General features: G+C 44.7%; 1 protein-coding gene across 12 annotated transcripts in view; it reads left to right on the plus strand.

Annotated features, from left to right (window-relative positions):
- LOC124997051 (disabled homolog 2-interacting protein-like) overlaps positions 1–24,410 on the plus strand; it is a 152,713-nt gene that overhangs the window by 124,332 nt on the left and 3,971 nt on the right. For 11 of the 12 annotated variants that reach the window (XM_047570557.1, XM_047570560.1, XM_047570558.1 and 8 more), the window contains 9 exons: positions 9,588–9,732; positions 11,171–11,315; positions 11,997–12,233; positions 12,319–12,520; positions 13,208–13,395; positions 16,514–17,381; positions 18,656–18,793; positions 23,636–23,838; positions 23,967–24,054. In XM_047570557.1, the coding sequence (XP_047426513.1) occupies positions 9,588–9,732; positions 11,171–11,315; positions 11,997–12,233; positions 12,319–12,520; positions 13,208–13,395; positions 16,514–17,381; positions 18,656–18,793; positions 23,636–23,838; positions 23,967–24,054 (2,214 nt within the window). The remainder of the gene's footprint in view (positions 1–9,587; positions 9,733–11,170; positions 11,316–11,996; positions 12,234–12,318; positions 12,521–13,207; positions 13,396–16,513; positions 17,382–18,655; positions 18,794–23,635; positions 23,839–23,966; positions 24,055–24,410) is intronic. The other variant, XM_047570561.1, reaches the window with a different exon arrangement.

Here is a 24,410-nt window from a genome sequence, read left to right on the forward strand (position 1 = left end):
GCTTTAGAAGAGTACACGGACAGAAGCTGTAAACAGGAAGAATTGATGAAAGTTGCTGTCAAAATGTTGTGTGCTAGTGCTCTTAACTACCACAGCTTCCTTTTCAGAACTTATTCAAAGCCTTGTGATGCGGTCTGACATATTTAGGCTGTACGCACACGTTTTGCCTTTAGCTTTGATGGATACATCAGTCCTGTCTTGCCAAGTCGCACACAGCGAAACCAAAAAAAAACACTTATTCTAAACTATTTCTGAAGCATAATTAGGATGTCCTTTACAGATGCGTTATAGTCCGATATCCCAGCTTTTCCTCATGAGTGATGAACTGCCAACCGTCTGAAAATTGGCAAGTTATATTTAAGAATCAAGCGATTGCCTCGAGCGCAGATAAACTCGGAGGAAAATCCGGTAAGCCCTGTTTTATTGTTTTCCTGCTAATGTTTAATACAGCCTCTGGTTATTTCCTTCCCTTGGCGTCATTATGTAGCCCTCCAACTATCCACGCTCAAGTCACATCCATGAGTCACCGTCTAATTCCGTCGGCACCGTTTCAGCCGCTCGGAGTCTACGTTACGCGGTTACAAAAGAGCAACCGGTGCAACTTCGAGGACGCCCAGCAGGGGTGAAGAAGTGGAGGAGAACGTCTCCTCGTGGCTCTGAACTTTTGCTGATGGGTTTAATCTGCTGGTTTTTGCGACGGCGTCTGATCGTTAAGAGATGCTGATTGCAGGTTGCAACAGTCATTAGCATGCGACACTTTGAGACTTTTCTTTCCTTGTGTCATTTTTTTTTTTTTTTATCTCTCGTCAACAAGTAATTACATCCCGCACATTTAGCTCTGACGCGCACTGACTCTCCTTTGTTCTCTCGCCACTTTCCCGTCTTTTGTCTTCGGTGCTTCGGCGCATCGTGAGGCCAAAGCTCTTTGGAGAGATAACATTTACAGGTCGCTGATATAGTTTTACTAAACAGTTAGTGGGTTTATACTACTGAGTCATCAGTCCGGAAGTCGTCATGTTGGAAGCACTTGGTAATGTAAACAAAGCACAAGGACTGAAGTAGATCGTGGAAAATAATCGGCTGTACCAATAAGGCAGACCTCGAAAAGCATTTGGAATTTTATAGATTGACAAAAGTTATCAAAGGAAAGGAGGCACCTGTGGTTAGCGAAGCATCTACGAGGCAAAAGTCTCGACAACATCCTAATTTCTTCGGCCCATTTCTTGCAATTGAAATGTTGATAGCAGCAGCTCTTAATGAATTTTCTAGCGTAATGATGAATATTATATTTCATATCAAGCTACTTGTTTCTTCAGGTGATCTTTGCTGACCTGTCATTTCCAACAGATTTCACCCAATCTGGGTCATTCTATTGATAAAGGGTTTTTTTTTTACCTGGAAGACAATATATGAGCAATACAGCAGATTTTATCTCCACATTGTAGGAACAGCGTTGCTACTGTAGCAGGCTATTAAATGTGAATGTCACATGTGGAAGCTTGATATGAATTATGTTATTATTATTAAACTAGAAAGTGAGTGAAGAGCTGCTGCTATCAATGTTGAAATTACCTGACAAGAAATGGGACAAAATTCAGATGTTGGCCGGACTTTTTAGTCTGATTTTGGCATTGCTCTCTCTGATTTGTAATAACTTTTGGCCGTCGATAAAATTCCAAATACTTCTCACGGTCTGTCCGGTCGGTGCAGCCAAAAACACGGCAATAATTCTCCAGGAAAACCGTGAAAACCCTTCATAGACAGTCAAAAGATGGACTGTGGAAATGCTCCTCTAAAGTGAAGCCAAAGCAAGTAGAGCTCCCCCTAGTGTCTGGCTCTAGTATAAGTCATAATCTCCACCTCCTCCATGTTAGTGGATGGGATTCTGGCTCCAGATTTGCAAGATGGCGCCCCCTATATCGCAGGAAAATAGTGTCAGTTTGGCCAGTGCAAGAAAGTGTCGACATGTCATCCATATTTATATACAGTCTATGCTTTACACGTCTTAAATAGCACATAGTATGTGAGACTTGACAGAAAACTATATCGTCTGTGTTATTTTGAGTCGGGGTGCCATAATTCAAACCGAGAAATCCAGCCATAAAAATCCTGCTGATGATTCCTGCTGTAAGGTCGTGGCACCGCGCTGTCTCGTACACCTGCGGGACACGCTCTAATATCCACGCTCCCAAACAGCGCTATTAGAAGCTTCACAATAACGACAACAGCCCCTCGGACGTATTGGAATTGCCAGGAGAAGTTCACCTTTCTTTCATCTGAAAAATACCCGCTCCTGGCACGGATCCTCAGCGTTATTGATCTAGTCTCCTCGACGCCTCGGCCCGTGGGAAGATTATGTTCTAATTTTGTTGATGCTCCTCTCCGCCGGCCTCGCCGACTGTGGGAAGCGGCGATAAGAAGGATTTATTCCTATGATAACTGGCCAGAGGAGGGTGGCGTTCCGGTTATTATGCCATCTCGTTTTTATGTCACTGCTCCTCGAGGTAAACTAACGGTCCTGCTTAAGAGGGAGAAATATGTGCCGCTCTCCTCTCTACATCCTCTACGGTGCATTTCCATCAGCCTGCAGCTCCGGTTATGTTGAGCGCTGCCATTTTATTAATGTATTCAACACTGTCACCAGTAGGCAGCGATGCTCATCACCACAGCTGTGGCACACAGTCACTGTTGCCTTTAAGAACATAATATGGTGTGACAAATGATTTACTAACATGACATTAAGGACTCCAGTAGTTTTCTACTCTATTGGCTTTTTTTTTTTTCCCCTTTCTTTGCTTGGAATTATTTTTTTCTCTCGTATGTTTGATTGCGGCAATAACCTGGAGGTAATTTACTATAGCAGCTCCTTCGTTTTACTTCCTTACTGTTCTAATATATGGCGCTGCTATGTCGGGGTCACCGCACTCCTTAATAGCTGCAATCTTGTTATTTGCCACCAGAGAGGTGACCCCCCCTCTGTTGATGAGCCGGGATGGATGTTGGAGGAGACGGTTTAACGGTGCGTGGGAGAAGTGTGTCCGAGGGGGAAAAAAAATTAGGGCGCGTTGAGAACGGTAAATGTGAAGCGGTCGTGAAGCCGCTACATCAGGAATTAAACGCTGTCCGTTCTGTGCGGCGTTGCACTCATATTATTCAGCTCTCCGATAACTCCTGCGTGATTTTTTTTTATCGACCGTCCCCTCGGCCGAGTGGAGGAGTGGTGAAAACGTGTAAGCGGAGAAAAGGCACTAACAAAGAAGAGAAGAATAAAGAAGGGAGACGTGGAGACAGAGCGTGTAGAGCAGTTTGTGCCTGTGGAGCCAGACAGCAGCAAAGAGAAACATATTCGTCTCTACAGCGATGCTCGGTCTCTTGACACATCTGCTGGCAATAATATTACCTGCATTCTGTCTATCTACCTCTATTTCCTGCATGTGGTTATGAGTTCATTTACAATCATTTGGTTTCATTTGCCTAAAATGCATTTGCACGGAAAAAGCAAACAAATACTGAAATGTAACGAACAACAAGCTGAGCAACCAACTCAGTTTTGATTCGGATCTTCATGTTTCTAACGTTGTACTGGCAGGTATGTTTAAAGTTAACAGTCTTATTTTAAACCATGCATTCAGTGAAGTAATTGCAACTGAAAGCACCGTCCACATAGAAAGGTATACGCCATTGTTTTACCACTACAACACTACACTTTCCAAGAGAAACGAGCAAATCCCTCCTCTTTTTGCCGTCACCACTGTACTTAGAAAAGGAAATATCGCTAACACTGATCCTGCTCCACTTGATTTCAAGCAATACTCCAAACTGTGTCTTCGTTTCCACCTTAAAAGTCTTCGATTGTGACCAAAAGCCCCGTCCACATAGAAGCCACCCATCACCTTGTAGCCTACGTTTGGCCTCCAGTGGACGGTCCAGGCTCTGGTTGCCTCGATAATCCTCTTCCACCAAGCAGAAAATTAAAAAAAACATTGCTAATGCATATTGAAAAACTTGAAACGAAAGGCTGCTGGACTTGTGGAGTTTCTTGAAGACATTTCATCCAAGTAGCCTCTAAAGGACTGCTGGGGAGTTGGAGTATAAATAGGAACATCTGCGAGTGTAGCCCATGAGAAACTGCTCTATTCAAAAGGAAAATACTCTAAAAGTTGCTGCCGCTCCATGTGAGTTCACCCCTTAGCTCCAAGCTTTCTGTCGGCGTGGTTTCCGATGTGCTTACTTCATATATCAATGGACACTATCAGTCTCTACCAATGGTTTCAATCCTCAGAGTTGAGATTAGTTGACGTCGGTGCCTTGTCACCTCTTAAGCTTGCGTGATTTCACACTGAAACAAGTGGAAATGTCTGAATCAACTCAAAGTGCATCTCAAATAACATATTAAGGCTCATTTACTGATGGTGCTGGCTCTTAATAGGAATACAACACAGAACCCATTTGGAAATCCACACACACGCACAAGCAGCAAATCAACAAACATGGTGTTTTGTCGCTGATGACACTTGCTGTAAGACGCCCTCCAGTCAGACCTTAATCTTTATAATGATCGTGTGCACTAGCAGCTAAACCAGTAGAGCTGCAGGCTTTTCCCTTTTATATATTTTTTTTTTTAGTGCAGCGACGAACCTCTGCACCTACGGGATGCATCGCTTCCATTTCCATTCAGGGGCCTCCAGTCCCCTCCGTCAAACCCAATGTGACCCTCGCAGGAAGTGCTGCAGGCACATAATGCTGTAATACTAGCCACCGGTCTCCAGGGAGGGAGGACAGGGGAGGCAGAGAGTGATGGAAAGATGAGGAGAGAAGGACGGAGAGTGGTTCTGGTTTTTCCTCCCGTTTGGATCTTTGCCGAGTTCTCGCCCCCGGGCCAGAGAACCAGACTCATCGATCAGTCGAATTGTTAATGTTGGTCTAGTTTCTTCTTTTTTTTTTTTCTTTCCCTTGTGGTTGAGTCTTTTCACTTACCTGTTTGTTACAAATAATTAAGCCCAGACGTTGTCATGTTAATTTACCTGAATATAAACCTTTCAACAGGTGCTTTTTAATATATAGTTTTCAGAATGAATCCAAGTGGCTTCACGGCCCATGAATTCCACACTAATGTTGTTTTTTATGCATTTGCAAGATGCATGAACAAAAAAAAGGAACATTTATGTCAAATTGGAAACTGGAATTAAAGAGCAGGACGAAGCTAACACATTAAATTGAACATATCATAACTTAACTGGTGTAAATTGATCTGTATTCAACATCCACATGAAAGTGTTGTGTTTCTCTACCTCCCGGCTATTATCCTTTTAGGGCCTTGTGCTGCTCTCTTCTTTCTGCTTTATATTACCATAGAAACACACACACACACACACAAAAAAAAAAGTCTGAGCTGGTAACAAAGCATAAACATGACCTCGTTTAGCGTGTGTACTTTTCATCACTTTCTCAAAACGCCTTCTCTTTTTTCGAGGTACAGCGACTGGAAAGCTCAGCATTTAAAAAACGGCCTCTGTGTTGTTGTTGTTCCCTTTGCCGTGAGAGGCCCGATCGTTTCGTTGCAGATTACAATGTCTCCTCAGACTCGAAGGGGCCTGTGGATTTCTAGTCTGGCTCCGAGAGCTTGCAGCTGCACACTGCGCCGCAGTTTATCACCGAATAGAAATGTAACACTTTTTTTTTTGTTTTTTTGTTGTGTTTTTTTTTTTTTTTTTGGTAGAGGGACAGTGAGACCGTGAGAGCCTGACTCCACCACCTAACCTCCACCCGACCCTGCGTTCATATCACCCGTCCCTTTTCTCTGCACGCTGTGTGTTGGCTGTTTTTTTTTTTTTTTTGATGCATGGTTTTGCTGATGAGATGTGGCAGCGATCTAGAAAGCGTTCTACTTCTCCTTATTAGCACTGAGGCAGAGGGGAGGGAGGGAGGGAGGGAAGGAGGGAGGGAGGGAGGCTGCAGGATTGAGGGCGTCGGAGAGAGAGAGACGGCTGAAGGATGACAGGAGGGAAAAGAAGGGACAGCACTCCAGTCGCCTTTCAGGACACAATTGCTCACACTTTCATGTTGCTGGTGTTTCTGTGAGGTTGGGTCTGATATAACAAATCATATATTGTACACTGGTCAGGCATAACATTATGACCACCTTCCTAATATCCTGTAGGTCTCCCTTGTGCCTCCAAAGCTGTTGTGACTCATCAGAGAATGGATATGGGTCTTCTGGGGGCGTCCTGTGGTGTCTGGTAACAGAATGATGTTAGTGGGGGGAGGTTGTTCCTAAACCTTTTGTGTCTGTGTCAGGCTGCATCCTGCTGGGGGATGGCTGCTGCCATCAGGGAGTGTCATTGCTGTGGGGGGTGGTGGTGTCTGGTCTGGTCCAGGTGGGTGGGTCCAAAAGTTTCCCAACAGAACTTTGAACTGTCAATTTCATTTAATTCTCCTGGTCACAATGTTGTGGCTGATCGATATATAGCTCTACAGTATATAGTTGGATTTGTAATTTAATGGCTTCCATGCAGTCATTTGTTTTTCAATATATTTTCAATAATCCAATGGTCCAATTTGCCAAATGACGAGACTAGAAAATTGCTCAAAATATATTTTTTTGGCTTTAATATTGACAGAGATGCCAGACACGGTTCCACCATCAGATCTTTGTAATGAACATCCTCATTCCTTCACTTGGTCCTGTGCCACTAAATATTTTGTCCGTTTCATTTCGCAAAGTTAACGTCATTACCGCCGTCGTCCCCCGCACTACTTCGACAGATCCAGTTCTCTGGTTTGGTTCAGTGACATCACAGTAATAAACTACAACACGTGAGATTCTTAAGGGACACAACAAACGTTTGTTTGTTTGTTTGTTTGTTTGCAAAGGTTAGGGCATCGGCTAAACAAGAGAATTAGTAGAAATAAAATTAACTGGAGTCATGTGAAAGACAAATAATCAAGAACAGATACCCAACGTAGAATTAGTTGTTTCCATGTAAAATATAATTCCAGTCTTGTTGTGTGCACAGACACAGACTGAAGCGTCTGTCTTCATGTTTTTGTTTTTGCACACCGTCAACAGTGTAGCCTGTCACTGAGACGTCGTTCCAAGTGGTCGGGCCCAATTTTAGTTTCAGACTTCCAGCGGAAATGATCGCTATTAATCTGTCTCTCCTGACGTCTCCCTTAGTTTCTCTCTACTTCGTCCGACCGTCCTCTAATCAGGCCTCACTCCAGTGGCCACATGAGAAACTCCGAGCAGAGAGGATGCAGACGCGACACAGAGGGGCAAAGGTTAGATTCAAGTTCAGAGCTGAGATGACAGTTCAAAAAAAAAAAAAAAAAACAGAAAACTGTCAAGACCCCTGGACTAATGATGGGACGAGTGTTCGTACACCACAAAAAGGTCAAGTTTCTTTAGCTGGAAATAAAAAAAATGAAATAATAATCCAGTGGGTTCAAGACGTGACTCGAAGGAAACAAATGCATCGTGAAGAATATGGTGTTGAGAGCTTTAAATGTGGCTGCTGGAAATAAATGAGATGTCTGGATGAGAGAGTTTCATCAAAAACAAATTACGCAGTGACCGTGAGTTTTCACACTTTTTTATCTTTTTTTTTTTTCGGATTTAAAGCGGCTTTTCAGACTCATGTCAGAGAGGAGACAGACGTCTCTAAAGAAACCTGCTAATATAAAAGATCTGTTATCATAACCTTCAGCTGCAGTTCTGGCTTTGAGTCCGGGTTTACAAGTCAAAGCCGCGTCGAAGGTCTGCACCTACTGCACTTACACCCGTCAGGCATATCATTATGACCACCTTCTATTTCTGTGGGTTGAGGGGAGGGGCCTCTGTGGATCAGGCTTCATATCTTCATTTTTATTTTGAAAGATTAATATGATTCAATAAATAGACGATTGTCCATTCTTTCATGCTGCTACCACCATGTTTTGCTCCATCCAGGAAACCGTGTGACTTTACATGGTTATCAGTCTCTCATATTTCACATATTCATACCTTTAAGGTTTGATAATTAAACAGTTCCTCATTCGGTTTGTCCGGTCTTTTCTGATTGAGGCGGTTAAATTAAGCCTTCAGATTGCACTGATTATTAGTAGAATACTTGTGCCCTCTATCAAAAAAGGTTCAGTTTTAAAGGATGGTGAAGCATGAAAATGTAGAGCGCTGAAGGGCATCCTAAAAATTAAACATAATCCAAAATATTATCAACACAGGTTAAAAAGAAAACAAAAATTATTTTTAAAAAGCAGCTGCAATGTAGAAATAAATTGCAGGTCACGCAAGGACAGAGCAGTGCACATCTACGAAAAACAATTGTTAGAATTAGCTTATTTATTGTATGTATATATATTATAGTGTGTGGGTGCTTGTTCGGCCGAGTGTTTGTGTGGAACGTGCAATAAGAAAAAGGCTCCTTTTCGCTGCACATCAGTGAATGATCGACTCCCTGCGGTGCATCTTTGATTAGCCTCCACCGCAGCTAGAGAGTCGCTTTCTTCCTCCTCTGTTCTTTAAAGACCACCGCCCCATCTCTTCTTCTTCCTCCTCTCCATCTCTATTTCCTCCCTCTCCCCCCGTGCGTCTGTCACTCGTCTCCCTCCCTCCCTCCCTCCGGTTCCCTAGTTTAACAAGCTGCCGGGGGACTCACACGAGAGCACACCCAGGGAAATTTGTTGAAGGGATCTAAACAAGTGATGATTCATCCCCAGATGGCTCCATTTCCAAGTCTTTCAGAATTTGAATTTTATTTTTTTGGTGTGTGTGTGTGTGGGGGGGACTTCGCTGCCTTTCTCCACTTGTTATGTTTTTTATTTTCTTTTTCATCTGACGAATGCTGCGTGGTTGTAGCGGAGATCACTTTTTAAAGGCTCCATTTTTTACCCCCGCGCACAAATAAATAAGAACGTTCGTTGGAGATAATGAACACTGCCAGGGAGAGAGAGAAACTAAAACACAGTTTACTTTGATGTGTTAGGGCGGGGCGAACACACGCTGTGAAGTTGGGCTTGTTTTTAAACGTGGAGGTCGGTGCCGATCAGCCATAACATTACGATCTAAATTTCTCTAGAGGAGAAATAATAAGTCAGGGCTGTTTTGGAGACGAGAGGAGGATCTACACAATATTAGACACGTTGTTGTTGTTATGGCTGATCAGTGCACAAAGCAGAGATTCTACAGTGTAACCCTGTGGGGCGAATGTAGAAATAAATGTCTTATTTTCACCATTAACGGGCCTATAAATGTTCTAAATATAGATGTAGCAAACATGGTGCCCACGAAACACGTTACAGCCTCAAGTGGTCATTTGAGGAACTGCAGATCTGTGTTCGCTTTATAACTCGCTCATTTATTCTCATTTTATTTATCATGATATGTGTCATTTGATGCTGTTCCACCTATTTTACTTCCAAATCACACAAAAAAAAAAAAAAAACTCTCACCTTCACGCACCATTTAACAGTTTGTCTAATTGGACAGACACCTCTATGGCCTGATCCAGTACATCACACAGGATGCTTAAGGCTAGCAGTTATTAACCCCGTTCTTCTTCTTCTTCTCTGGGTTTCATTTTCGTCTGCAGGACTTCCTGACAGATTTGATGATGTCGGAGGTCGACCGCTGCGGGGAGAACGAGCACCTCATCTTCAGAGAAAACACGCTGGCCACGAAGGCCATCGAGGAGTACCTGAAGCTGGTGGGACAGAAGTACCTGCAGGACGCCCTCGGTGAGTGCGGACTTTTATTATAATGCGAAACGCCTCCTCTGATTCACCTCAGACGTTACTCATTCACTCACTCAAGGAAAATGTTTTGTTTACTGCAGCGTCGTATAATTAAAACGCGGAGGGTAAAGTGCAATTTAGTAAACAGCAGTAACATTACAGATTAAAGCCATTAGGCCCTTCCTCCCCCCCGAAGGAATCACGGGAGAGAGGCCGCGCTTGTGCTTATCCCCAAACTGAACGCAGCTTAGCGAGCGGTGCCGGATGAGAGAGGTGCCTGGCTCAGTACGTCCTGTTATCCAAACATTTACTTTCAAAAAAGTCTGTTTAAGCCCGTGCTCTCCTGGAGACAGAGCTCAAAAAAAAATATCCAGAACGTAACATTCGGAAAGTGCATCAGTGTTTATGCATCAGCTGTAGCATGCTAGCCAGATTAGCCTCTGCAGTTTGTTTACTCATAGTGAACTTTTGAATCAGTCTTTCTGCACAACAACCAACCTGCAACGTTTTATGATTTTTATGAAAATTATGATTTATGTCTTCATGGATTTTCTTATTTCTGAACCTGGAACCATGTGTACATTTGCAGCCCTTGAAGAATCCCACCTGCTTCACCTGTAATTGCATTTCAGCTCAGTTGCGTTCAGGTTAATGATGATGCCTTTATGGCTGCAGATGCACGAGACAAAGCAGGCCTGTGACAGGAAGTGTAGGTTTTTTCCGAATTCCCGTAAACGATCTTGCACGATCTTGTGCAAAGTTAGACTCAAGGTTAGCTCGCGTTTATTTGTCCGTCTGCAGCTCCACCAATAAGCACTCTGTATGCACCGTTAGCTTTTCTCCCCCTCTAATTCAGAAATGTACACAGCGGCGGTTTAATCTACGAAGGACACATCCCGCCTCGTGCTCGTCACTTCTTTTTCTTCCCAGCCTGCCGACGTTAACGCTGCGTCCATGTCTCTGCCGTCCGTATATCCGTGAGAGTAGAAAGGCTGCCTGCTTCCATGCAAGGCTGTGATTCACGGAGAAATTTGACGGCTGGTAAATTATGCATCGCTGCGTTGCTTTTATTGTCCGACGTCTGGCTGAACCGTCGAAATCACTGAACCTGCGACTGGGGCCAACGCGGAGACGGCCAAGATTCTTTTTAGGGCCACCGGAGACCGAAGACACCGCTGTTCCCTTTTCAGTAATTCTGGTTAGAGTCGAATAACAACCTTGAGGTCCTGCCAGAACCCGAAGATGAGTTCCATTTATGGGCTGGTGACTCACTGAGATCACAGCAGTGACTGTTTGTCTTTTAGTCAAACTAGGAGGGACGAGTTTATTGATTTATGTTTTCTTTTAATCCCTTTTACAAGAATCTTTATCTCCAAGTATTTGTAAATCCTATATGTTCCTTATCACCCTTTACATATTGTTGTGTTTGCGCTTTTTCCAGGCGAGTTCATCAAGGCTCTGTACGAGTCAGATGAGAACTGTGAGGTCGACCCGTCCAAGTGTTCGTCGGGCGACCTGCCAGAGCACCAGAGTAACCTGAAGATGTGCTGCGAGCTGGCCTTCTGCAAAATCATCAACTCATACTGGTAAAGCTTTTAAACGCACACAGCAGTGGAGTCTACTTGTGGTACTTTTTAACAACGTCGCAGCCTTACCATAATTACTGTCTATTGTGCGTAATTGTAATGTGATGCAGCGCAAATAACAATGGAGAGTTCTACACCATCAGAATCCCTTGTTTCGTATATTGTCTTGCAGACTTTTATTCCAAAAGGTGCTTAATCACTATTGTATCGCTGCAGTGAGGGGGCTTTTAATCAGGCTGTGTGGAATTTAGCCACAGTTGTCAAATTTAAAAGAGATTTGTTGTTTAAGGAAGCAGAAAACCCAAGAATGCATGAAGGAGTTATCTTTGTTCTTCATTAAAACCCAAAAAACTAAATGTTAAAATGCAGGAAATTAAGACGCTGTTGAACCCTAGATCAGGGTCTTCATTGTTTTTTAAGTAGGAACCACCTACCTACTATTAAACTCGGCCTATATACATTATTATTGTCATTCTGCATTCAGTATTTAGTTATTCAAATAATACACAGGTTCATGTTAATGTGTATTTAAAGACATTGGAATTTGTGGGGAAAAATTAAAACATATATATATAAAAAATGTCTAATCAACCAACCAACGCTTTTGTGCCCCCCTGTTGAAGACCTATGAGTGTCCTGTATCAGTCACTGATTATCTCTGTTCTTCCGTCCCGTCAACAGTGTCTTTCCACGGGAACTGAAAGAGGTTTTCGCGTCGTGGCGGCAGGAATGCAGCAACCGGGGTCGACCGGACATAAGCGAGCGGCTGATCAGCGCCTCCTTGTTCCTGCGCTTCCTGTGCCCGGCCATCATGTCCCCGTCGCTCTTCAACCTGATGCAGGAGTACCCGGACGACCGCACGGCGCGCACGCTCACGCTCATCGCCAAAGTCACGCAGAACCTGGCCAACTTCACCAAGTAGGTTTTTTTTTTTTCCGGTTCTCTCGCCGCAGCTCGTTAGCGGAGAACCTCGCGAGCTCACCGTTCTCCGTTTTCTCTTTAGATTCGGCAACAAGGAAGAGTACATGTCCTTCATGAACCAGTTCCTGGAGCACGAGTGGACCAACATGCAGCGGTTCCTGCTCGAAATCTCAAACCCAGAGACAATCTCCAACACGGCGGGCTTCGAGGGCTACATCGACCTCGGCAGGGAGCTCTCCACCCTGCACTCCCTCCTTTCTGAGGTGGTCTCCCAAATGGACCAGGTATTGAAGAACGTACGCCTCATTAGGCGTCTCTTGTCAGCTAGTTTCCTTAATTTGAGCCATGGATAAAGACACCAGCCAACTAAACAAACGTGAAAGTAAGGCCGAAGCTTTAATTAAGCCTCGTACGTATTTAGATGCGGTTGGTTTTAATCAGCAACAATAGGATACGTCAATCTGAAAAGGTTTTACACGCGGTGTCGAAAAGGTTCAGGATGTGAGTCATGCTTAGATTACGTACGGATGTTTATTTCACGTCAGTCAATAATTTATTGTTGCCTTACATAAGCAGGGCACAAGGGGAGAACACGGTGGATCCTCTGAGGCTGGATGAGGCATATTAATGGATTTACAAGGACGTTTAAGCTTTTCTAGATGATGGGGGGGGGGGGAAATGTTGGTAGCAGATTATTTTTATTTTTTTTCGATCATCCAGCTTTCTGAAATCTTATCTTTTAATAATTCAGAAATCGCAGCCTGATTGATGCTCCAGTCCATCAGACTATTTCATTATTCAGTATGTTGTCTGAGTAAGAGTCGATGGCGTGGCGCGGGGAAAAGAAGCGCGCCTAAAATAATATTATGCAAAAAAAAAAACGCAAGCAAAACAAACAACAAATTAAATTGAATTAAGTGGTTCCGGAGCAATATTTAATTTGAGGCTGAATTGCGTCGCTGTCTTCACAGAGTGCAGCCTCCAAGCTGGGTCCTCTGCCCAGGATCCTGCGGGAAGTGAACACGGCTCTGTCCAACCCGTCCAGCGTCCAGATGACAACTGGACCGTCCTCCGAGCTCATGGGCTCGCCACCTGCTGAGGCAGGCGGCAGCAGCAGCATGTCCACTGGGCTGCCAAAGATAGACAATGACCTTTCAGGGTAAGAAATATTAAAGACCTCATGTAGCGCGCGCTGAATTTTTTTGAATTTTTTATTTTTTTTTATTAGTTTTTAATCAGTGATTAAAATATTATCAGATGCGCTCAACTCCTTGAAAAATCTCAGAATCCCGTTTTAAGTGATTAAAAAACATCAAACAGGACCATGAATATGCTATTCTGTGCTCTGACGTTTAATTGCATGTGGACTCGTTAAAGGGAGCAGCACAGCGAAGGGTTCTGACGGCTGATGAATATTTCTGCTGCAGTTTCTGATATGGATATAAGCGCGTTGTGGAAATTATGAGTCCAGGATAAATAATAGATTTAAACTAGATTTTTTGTTTCTGCTCCACTTTAAAAGACAGATATTCCCCATAGTAGTTGATAGAGACCAAAGCTCAAAGAGAGATAATGTTGGATTTTCTGACAGGTTCCCAGAAATAATTGGCAAAACAAATATGATGATGCAATAAATAAATAAATAAATAAATACTTGTACATGCACAATTTTCCAAATGATACATACTTGAAATATATACTTTTACAATGATTCTGAAGCTGTAGCTACCAAACAACATGCAGACGTACCTAAGTTTATTACATCGACTGCATAAACTATGGAGAAACCCATCGTGACGTCACCCATTGAATTCTAAACCTCGAAAATGAAGCATGAAGTGGGCGGAGCCTGTGGTCACTATGTTGAATGAGCTTTACTCCGCCCACGCTCGGATACTCCAAATATGGACATGTGGGGTCGTGTTAGGGCGGAGCTTAAGCAGCCTGGACGTTGAGACCCGCCCACCCAACATTTCGCTACCTGTTAGTTTAAATCATCTAACATTTGCCATTCAGAACATTTTACTAGAGCCTTACTTTGTTTGGTTTGACCACTAGCTTAGCGGCCAGCATTAGCTTATGCATATGTTAAGTATATTGTAAGCTACCACAACCGGAATCTAGCTAACACCACACTCTTGAAAATTTCAGTATAGTGAAACAAACTAGTAAACATGCTGTAAACGTGTTGAATAATGCTGTAAAGTTGGGCTTTTTAACATGGAGGTCTATGGAGATTTGGAGCCTCAAGTGGCCACTTGATGAACTGCAGTTATTTGCACTTCGGCATGTGTATCATTGCTCAGACCCAGAGGTTGCCACTTGGTTTACTTAGTTTTTTCCCCCCCTATTTATGTGTTCTCCAGCGTGCTGTGTCTGGGCGTTTATGATCACAGGTTGGATCTGGAACTGATTCAGAGATAACAGAAGAAACAGACTATTACACAAACAATGTCGTTTAAGTCTCCGTGCATCAGTGACAATGCAGTAAGTCTGCTGTTCTCCAATGTCAGCGAGGTTGTTTCCTCGCACTCTCAGTTTTGCTGAGCGTTAATATTTGCGAGGTGAGGCCGTGACACGGGGAGAGTGTCACCCCTGCCTGTTTACATCAGCCTTATGAAACCTTATTTGCTTTCTGGCGGATGAACACACTCGCGTAGCAGCACCTTATCTTGCTTATCTCCCGTCCTCTCGCTCCCTGGCAGAACAATGACAAGGTGACACTTGGACAGATTAGCATGAAAAACAACAGGGGAGCAACAGGAGAAGAGGTGTGTGAACAGTAGCCAGAGGACGAAACGCCAGCATGCACACCAACAACGGGTTAACGGATGCAAACAAAGCGTGCATAACAGGAAGATGAGACAACAGGATGAGAGTCAGACAGCTGGTATCATTATGCTCATCTGGCCCCGGGATCAATACAAGTAATTAAGCAACGTTCTTATATGACCTGATGTCAGAGTCTGCCCTCCTTGCTTTATCACAAGAACAGTTTGCTCATATATTGACGTGTGTCTGTGCATCCTCATCAGCGGCAGCTCTGAGGCTGCAATTCAAATGAGCTCGCCAGCCTCCCTTAATTGCTTCTCGCCCACTAAGCAGTGACATGAAAAGTCGGGGAAAGAGAAGCAGACAGCGCCAAGACTGAGAAAAAGGGTGGAAAATTGAGCGGAGTGACAGCAGCGAGAGAAGTTTTAAAGGAGGGAAGGATAACAGGGAGAAGGACAGGGAGGAGATGAGCGTGATGTGAATGATGGAGATTATTGGGAGATAAGTCGCATCTGTCAAGGTAATTGTCTTCTGGCAATGGAGCCTCAGTCTGCTGGCAGAAACGGAGGAGGAAGGGGAATGAGCTGGGATGTAGCTTTAGGCTGATGCTCAAAAAACAAAAAAAAATCATTTGTTTGGTTGTACTAGCATAGATTACCAAACCCAAACAGGCTTAAAGCAACATTATCTAACACTTGACATTCAGAACACTTTCTTGGTTTGGTTTGACCACTAGCTTAGCGGCTAGCATTGGCTTATGCACATATTAAGTATATTATAAGCTGACTTGGCCTCCAAATTCACTAGGTCCCAAACTGATCAAGTATCTGTAGGTAGATGATCCACAGAGGCCCCTCCCCTCAATAAAAAATAAGCATCATCTTTGAACTGGAAGTAGTTTTATTTGAATACAGGTATTTTTTCAGTGTATATTACAATTTAAGTCACCAATGTGTACTAAAATGTAATTATTATTATGTTAATGTGAAAGCAGAATTGGAAACGATGAAATCCCAATGTACTCAAATGAGTACTTGTGAGTTTGATACATTTCTGTGTCATATCGACCTAGAAAAGTTAATAAGCATAAATACACAAGGATTGTCCCTTCGCTACCAGTACATGGCAACAAAAGTGTCTCATTATGAAGACATCAGGTCTAAATGAAGCAGAATAAGCTGCCACAAGTCTAAAACGTAATGTCCCCATATGAGGACGCCGGGTCTCAGCGGGGTTAAAGAAAAAGGTATTTTCTGTAGTTGCTGATGGAGACCAAAACTAGAGCCCACATCCACATTGTTGAATTAGTATTTATTTTAGTTTGCAACTTGTATCTGCTGCTAAAAAAAATAATGCAAATTTAAATTGGAATTAATAGTATTGAACTTTCGTTTAAGAAAATCAGTCTCAAGTTATACAGCAAATTCTAATCAAGAGGTGGTTTCAGTGACGCCCTTGACGAACTGATTTACTAATTTCTCCTTGGTGGCGTGTGCCTCTTCCAGATTGGTGGACTTCACCCGGTTACCCTCCCCCACCCCAGAAAATAAGGACCTATTCTTCGTGACAAGGAGCTCAGGTATCCAGCCCTCGCCCGCACGCAGCTCGAGCTACTCCGAGACAAACGAGCCCGACCTGGGCATGTCCAACGGCAGCAAGAGTCTGTCCATGGTGGACCTCCAGGACCCCCGGAGCCTGGATGGCGGCACAGGTCCCAGCTCCTCAGACGCTCTGGGCGAAGGCCCAGCTACCGGGATGGGCTGGTCAGCCAGAACCCCTCAAGGTAACATCCCGGGGGGTCCCACCCTGAAGAGGCCAGGTCAGGCCCCCACCACCCCAGGTACAGACAGCACTCCGGGCCGACCCACCCAGCTGCTGGCCCCGCTGTCCTTCCAGAACCCGGTCTACCAGATGGCCGCCTGTTTGCCCGTGTCCCCCCGCGGAATGAACGACTCGGGCTCGGAGTGCCACAGCTCGGTCAGTTCCCACAGCAACAACGAGGACGGCCCGGCGGGAGGGAAGCACTCCTTCTTGAACCACGGCGGGGGCGGAGGGAGCAGCGGGGACGAGTACACCAGGCGCCCGGGCGTCCGACAGCTGTCCCTGACGGAAACGCCCCACCAGCCCACCGTCCCCAGACAGAACAGCGCCGGCCCACAGCGGAGGATAGACCAACCCCCGCCCATGAGCACTCCCATCACCCGGGGCCGCACGCCGCCCAACCTCCTCAGCGGGCCCTACCCCCGGCCCTCCTCCGGCAGCATGATGACGTCCTCGCCCGACTGGCCCAGCGGCGGCGCCCGGCTACGACCGCAGTCCTCCTCCTCCAAGGGGGACAGTCCCGAAACCAAGCCGAGAGGTCCCCACAAACAGGTACGGGCTTCTCTCCGCGTGTCCGCGATGTTCATTCGGACGTTATTCATTCGAGAGTCGACGCAATCGCTTGAAATTACACCGATGTAAAACGTCGCTATTACGAAACATCCACTGGTGTCATGGCGCATAGAGAAAAGGCAGCGTGGGCGTTTTCAGCACAGACTCTGCACATCTTCCTCTAATGAACTACAGTCACTGTATGTGTAATAATGGTAATTTGCATACAGGCAACTCATCTCTTCACCACTGTTTTACCGGTCAACGATAATGGGATGAGAATGAGGTTGGTGGAGGCATAATTAGCATGTTAGCAACCAACAGTGCGTGCGCTCACCGGGGAGCAGACCTCACCGAGGCAAACAGACACGTTGTAATGACGTGCTGCTGCAGAGAGAGCGCCACTTAAAACCCGAGCATCTCTCGCACGTCTTCGCCGGTTGAGTCCGTGTTCACCGCCGCCAGGTGAAGTCCCTGGTTGCCCCTGGCAACAGGCTGCACGGGAGAACATCTGTATCAACCATAATGCATTGCTCTCCGCTCAGGACCAAACCAGACAATTTCAATTTTTTGGGCGGGGGACTCATTCATTCTCTAAGGATTTTTTTTTTCTGTGACTTAAATAAAAAAACAAATTTAATTGTAAAAAGGTGCAGAAGAATTGAGAAGGTTGCATATTAACCATAATGCACTGGTCTCCACATCTTTGGACACATCCTCTGCATCTGTGATCCAGATGAAAGCACTATTTTACTATTACTATTTTTTAATAAATTATAATAAATTTAATATGTATTGCTTTGCCCATTTACTTCAATGGGTCAGTGTAAAAGAAACACGTTTAAGTCACGTTTCTTTTACATCATAGTTTAGTGGCATTAACTTAAAAACAGAATAATTCTTTTTTTATTAAAACATGATCTTAACTCAATTGGTCTTTTTTTAAACGGGGCATCAATGAATTGAAATCAGTCACTGTTGCAGCTCTAAAGAAAGAGTAACAGACGACTCTGTAACGCAGCCGTCAGACACAAACAAACACAACAACGCGGTGTATGTGTGAGCCTCCAGACCTGGAGTGTGTCTCCATTCCACCTGCTGCTTTCAGTCCCGATGAGTTGGTGCATTTCAAGCTTATTTCTGTTGTTTCTGTGGTGTTTTATTTGCAGCCCCCCTCCCCTCCCCTCCCCTCCCTCCCTCCTCTCCCCTCCTCTCCCCTCCCCCCTGTCACTTGCACTCAGCTCATGTGTGTGTGTGTGTGTGTGTTACTATAGGCCCCCTCCCCAGTGAACCCCAGTGCGCTGGACCGCACAGCAGCCTGGCTATTGAATATGAATGTGCAGTATTTAGACCATGAGGGGATGGAGCCCGAGTCACTGAGAAACAGAGAGGATCTAACTCAGGTGGAGAAGGTAACCTGCCATCCGACCTCTGACCTTTACCAACCACCCCCACCCACCCACCCACCCACCCCCCCACACACCTCTCACAAACCACCTTCAGCCCTTATACCCCCACTGAACTGTCCTTCCTTTCTCTGCCACTCATTAGCTCCCTCATACACCTCCCTCCTTAAGACGCCTTCCTCGCTCGATTATCTGCTGCATTTAATATTCCCACTTTGACCTTTCCTCTCAGCCCGAGGTGCGTCAGACGAAATGTCACTTAAAGCCACGCTATGCACATTTAGGACATGAAAGCGAAGGTAAATAGCATATATTAGGAGTCGATCTGGTTCGGGTAAAAAAAATTGACTTTTTCGCTTATCTCTCTATTTTTTTTTTTTTTTCCTACTTCCACAGCCAACTGTTAGATTAGCTGTAGGAAAGGCGGAAGATTGTTGTTATTACAGGAAAATAATTGTGACTCTAATTATAGCGAGTGAGATTATCAGCAGGCACTTAATATCGCCACTCGGCATTAACGGGTTAATAATTTGACCTCGGAAATGTCAGAAAATAGTGGAAAAAGTCTTCATTTGCCGCCGCCCACTGAGACGTGTTGGTTTAAACACACCGATCAGCCACAACATTAAAACCACTGGCAGGAGAAGTAAATAACATTGGAAATTTTGTGTTGAATTCAGTGTTTTTTGTGATTTTGGACCTGGTCCCAAGTATCTGTGGGAGGATCCACATAGGCCCCTCCCCCCAATTCATATATAGTATAGTATAGTATAGTATAGTATATGTACATATGTCCCAATTAAGACACTCTTAGGAGGTCCGTGTCCATTCTCTGATGAGTCACAACAGCTTTGGAGGCACAACGGAGACCTACGCAATATCAGAGAGGTGGTCATAATGTTTTGCCTGATTGGTGTGTATTCAGTATGTGATCGTTTAGAATAAAAGCTGGAAAGTTTGGTGTTTTTGGCCTAAAACAGTTACGAAACACGTAGTATTAGTCTGCAGATGCCAGGTCATTCTGATTAATTGTGAATGATTATATATTAATAATCATTATTAAGGAAAATATTATTTATTTACATGTCAAATATATTGTGTCCTCTTGCATGAACGTTCTGATTGATAGCAAATAAATTCATAGGGGTTGCAATACAATAATAATCCAAAAAAAAAATAAGATTCATATTTAAAATGAGTGGAGAAACACCAGCTTACTGCTTCAGAGTAACGTGACCGTATCATCAGACGTACTGCGCATGTGAACCTCTGAGAACCAGCGCGATCGTTCTCTAAATTGGAGAAAATGTGGATGATTCATTCTTGCACGGAGCTTCACACGCGGCGACTCGAGCGTCACTACTAACAAGACAAATGTGCTGCGTTGCATGCAGAGCAAAGCCACTGAGGCGGACGCAAAACGTGTCAAAACTCGCTGGGAAATGACGGCTTTTGGAAATTCTGTGCGCGGGGAGAAAAAAAAAAAAAAAAAAAAAAAAAAACTTGCTGGATGTTTCGCCCTCCTTCATTAAAATAAAATCTCCCATCCAAAAACCTTTCCCTCACCGGCAACTTCCCTCTTTCTCATCATCTCTGAAATGAAGCTAATAGCCCGATCTGGTGTATGTGTGTGTGCTCTCGCATCCGTGTGCCAGTTACAGGCTTTTTCGCTTCCCTCTGCCTACGTCCTCCCCGCTTCTCTTCTCACCAACCTTTACAACCACTCACCCTCAGCTCTGCTTCCACGCTTTGGTCGGCTGCCACATGCTCCCCCATTTTTTTTTTTTTTTTTTTGTGTGTGTGTGTTTTTTTTCTTCCATCCATAATGAATACAAACCTGTCATCCTAACATAGCTCATGCTTTATGGAAGCCAGCAGCCCAGGCAGGGAGAGCGACCAAAGAAGGCAATAACTTCAGTCTTAACAAAGCAGCCGCAGCCGCCTTAAAAATAGCAGAGCAGCAACAAGAGAGGGATCGGAAAACAGAGAGGGAGAGAGAGGCTTAGACGCAGCCTGCAGCTAATTACACGGAGCCTATAGCAGGCGCTGCAAAGGTCCACGGCGTCTATAAGAAAGTAGGGCACGTAACGCGGCATCGGCTCTAATGAGACGCCGCTGATGTATGTACACACGCTACCAGTCAAAAAGTTAGTCTATACAATACGTATGTTTTTAATTATTAAAAAATAAATAAATAAAGGCAGCTTGAACTCGCATGTGACTTAATGCAAATTTTATGCTGCGCAGTTTTTTTGATCTTGATGTTTGATTCTGGATGAAGCAGGAGGAAAAGAAACACGTGTCAAGACACTGCAGCATTTCAGATTACTGACGTTTCTGCGTGAATTATAGAATATTATTAAATATGTATACACACACGCTACCGGTCAAAGGTTTTACATCACTACTGCCCACAACTACACACAGTATTTCTCTCTTTATTTATTATTTAAATGTATGTAGTTTAATGTCGCGTTTTATTCTGAAATGAAAGCACAGACCTAATAAACGACTGATTGATAAGAAAAAAAATCATGGACTCAGTATATAACCCAAAATATAGGTAGTTGGAGGTAGTTCTGGTTTAGCTTGGACTAAAGTTCTGGGTCATTACCTTACTGACCAACTACACCAGAGGATACTGCGTTATATATATTTGACTGGTAGTGTTTATACATATATGTTTAAAATAATATAAAACTCGGTTTTAGGTCATTTCAGTTCTGATAAATGTAGTTAAATATAAGATGCTAACGCTAACAGAAGTAACGTTAGCCATACAACACTGTAGCGTCCGACCGGACGTTAGGAGGATGATTAGCATTGATCACAAATACTTTGTTTTATTGTTATTTGTAGTTGGAACAGAAATAGTTACTGTCGTCCATAACCACGCTAAAACAACAGCATCCACAAACTTATCTGAGCCCTCCAGAACGAAACTTAAGTAACTTAAGACTTCATCAAAAATGCAGCATAAATGAATATAACCTGACACTAAATGTGAAGCATAACACCAGGTTTCTGTGCCTGGATTCCAGTTGTTTCTTCTAATGCAGCGACGCATTTACTGCTAATTTTTAACTTTAAAGCTAATGCTGCTAATCTCCTTGCTCAACCGTCGGCCGTAACCACGGAGACGTCCGCCGGCTGTGACGTCATGCGCATGCCCTCTATTATTTTTAATTCGACCTGCGGTTCTCTCCGTCTCTAGACTCAAACATTAATCTCTAAATTTCGTGGAGCATCCTTTTTATGTTCATCTCCCCGAAAAGTCTGCTCATTTCATGGCCTGGTAAAGGTGCGCGGCGTCGCCGCGGACGGGAGCGTAACTCGCTTGGAGCGTTGTCAGATGTAACATCGGGACGACAGGTGTGATGACCACCTTTTGTTTTCCAGCTCTCGTTTGTTCTCGTCATCAATATTCATAAGTGATCATTAGGCTCCGTAGTCTGCTGAATTTCAAATGCACATCTGCGAGACGCAAACTTACAACCGGTGGAAGAGGGAAATTAATCAGAGTTGCGTCACCAAAATAAAAAAATAAAAGTGCAGATCAGTTTTGTAAAAGCACAAGGTTATATGTAAGGGAATTTTACAATACAGGAAATGAAAGACGGTGGAGGTGATGCGCCAGAGTTGATGCATCAGGGGAATCTTCTGACAAGAGCGCGGGGATATTAGAGATGCAGGGAGGAGTGGAAGAAAAAAAAAGAAAGAAAGGCTAGAGCCGATAAGACAAATCTATCTGAGGTCAACGTTACCGCTGGGAAAGAGTGGGATGATGGGAAAATGTCCCAGCGGTGGGCGGGAGAGCGGCGGAGGGAAAACAAGTGGAATGTGACGAGACGAGATAAATGATGCGGCGGCGTCTTCGCTGCGTGTGACTGAATCCCATCACTCCGATGGTTTGTCCGTCTAATTGCAGAGAAGTGTTTCTTTTCAAGATAACACTCTCTTAGCCGCATTAGTCGGGACATTTGGGACGGACGGCGGTGGTTTCCAGAGGACGGATCCCTACAACCTTTAGCGACTTTTCTTGTAGAACCGACATTTGAGGTTTGGAGTGAGATATGTGGACAAACTATCAGAAGCGTCCCTGAGAAATTTGCATTAAATTTAGACGTGTAGCTTTGGTCAATGATCCCATATCTTCGTCGCATTTCAGAAGCAAATAACACGTGTTTAGCGCCAGTTATCAAATCTGGAGTGAAGGAACCGGCGAAGACGCTGCCGTGCAGCAGTTGTTTGCTGCTCACGCTGAGCGACGCGCTGACTCACCACCACAGTATCTGCCACCGTCTAACCAGAAGGCGTTTAATTGCTCCTCTAGTTTCCGTCAGGCCTAAAGAAAACCCCCCTTTTCGCGTGTCTCAGGGACAGATTCCCGGCGTCTCGTCCTGCTCACGCCGCCCGCATCCCTCCTTTCTCACCACCGCCTTCCATTTCTCTTCACCCCTTCTTTTTCTCTCTCTCCGTTCTTTGTTTTCCTCTCGACAGGCCATTGGTTTCAGAGCTGAGCCAGAGCCCCCCGGCTGTGGAAACAATCTTAATCTCAGTGAAACCTTGTATTGACGGAAGCGTCACCATGTCAGTTTTGTAGTGAAGTTACAGAGCTCTAGTGTAAAAAGTTATAATACGACAACTGCTTGTAAATGAACGGCGTGAGTCCTTGATAGAGGGCGCGTCTAGTCTAAGCAGCAGCAGCAGAGATTTCCTTCTATGTTCTTGTCAGCTATGGTAATGAAGGAGGGGACCCCGCTGATGGGGTTGATGATGATGATGATGATGATGATGATTATGATAGCGACGATGAGAGTCTCCTCATCCCCGTGCCGCTTTGCTCAGTACCAGCAGGAGATCGCGGTGCTGCAGGAGAAGCTGCGGGCGTCCGTGCAGAAGCTGGAGGAGTACGAAGCCCGTCTGAAGGGGCAGGACGAGCAGGCCCAGAAGGTGCTGATGGAGTACCAGGCCCGGCTGGAGGAGTCGGAGGAGCGCCTGCGCAGACAGCAGGACGACAAAGACCTCCAGATGAAGGGCATCATCAGCAGGTAGGGTGGAGGCTCCGGGCCTGCGTCTCAGATCTCAGTCCGAACGTTCACATCGTCGGTTCAAGCGCAACTTTGCCGTTTGGCTTTTGTTGGCGTCCGCGTCTTGACGCCGCCTCCTCTGGTTCCAGGTTGATGTCGGTGGAGGAGGAGCTGAAGAAGGACCACTCTGACATGCAGGCCGTGGTCGACTCCAAGCAGAAGATCATCGACGCACAGGTCAGTTCGTTCTACCCCGTCGTTTTTTTTTTTTTTTTTTTTTTTTTTGTCGATGCATCGGCGCGTTTCAGATTTGTACACACTGTCGCTTCCTCCGCTCTGGGAAACAAAAAGGGGACGATGTTTAATTCATAGCTGCTCACAGCTCTGGCATTGACGAGCTTGAGTGGCTGCGCAGACTTTTCTCGGCTCCCGCCGTTTTCTCTCGCTCATAAAACATACATTCACAAATTCCTCATCTGGTTCCCTGTCAACACGTAGCCGCCGCTTCTTATTCATGTAAAACTGCGTTTAAAGTCACACCAGAAGACAAGACAAGACCTTCCTCGGGAGGATTTTGTTGCAAGGAATTCTGG

Source organism: Mugil cephalus, chromosome 19 (genome assembly GCF_022458985.1).
Source record: "Mugil cephalus isolate CIBA_MC_2020 chromosome 19, CIBA_Mcephalus_1.1, whole genome shotgun sequence".
Classification (NCBI taxonomy): domain Eukaryota; kingdom Metazoa; phylum Chordata; class Actinopteri; order Mugiliformes; family Mugilidae; genus Mugil; species Mugil cephalus.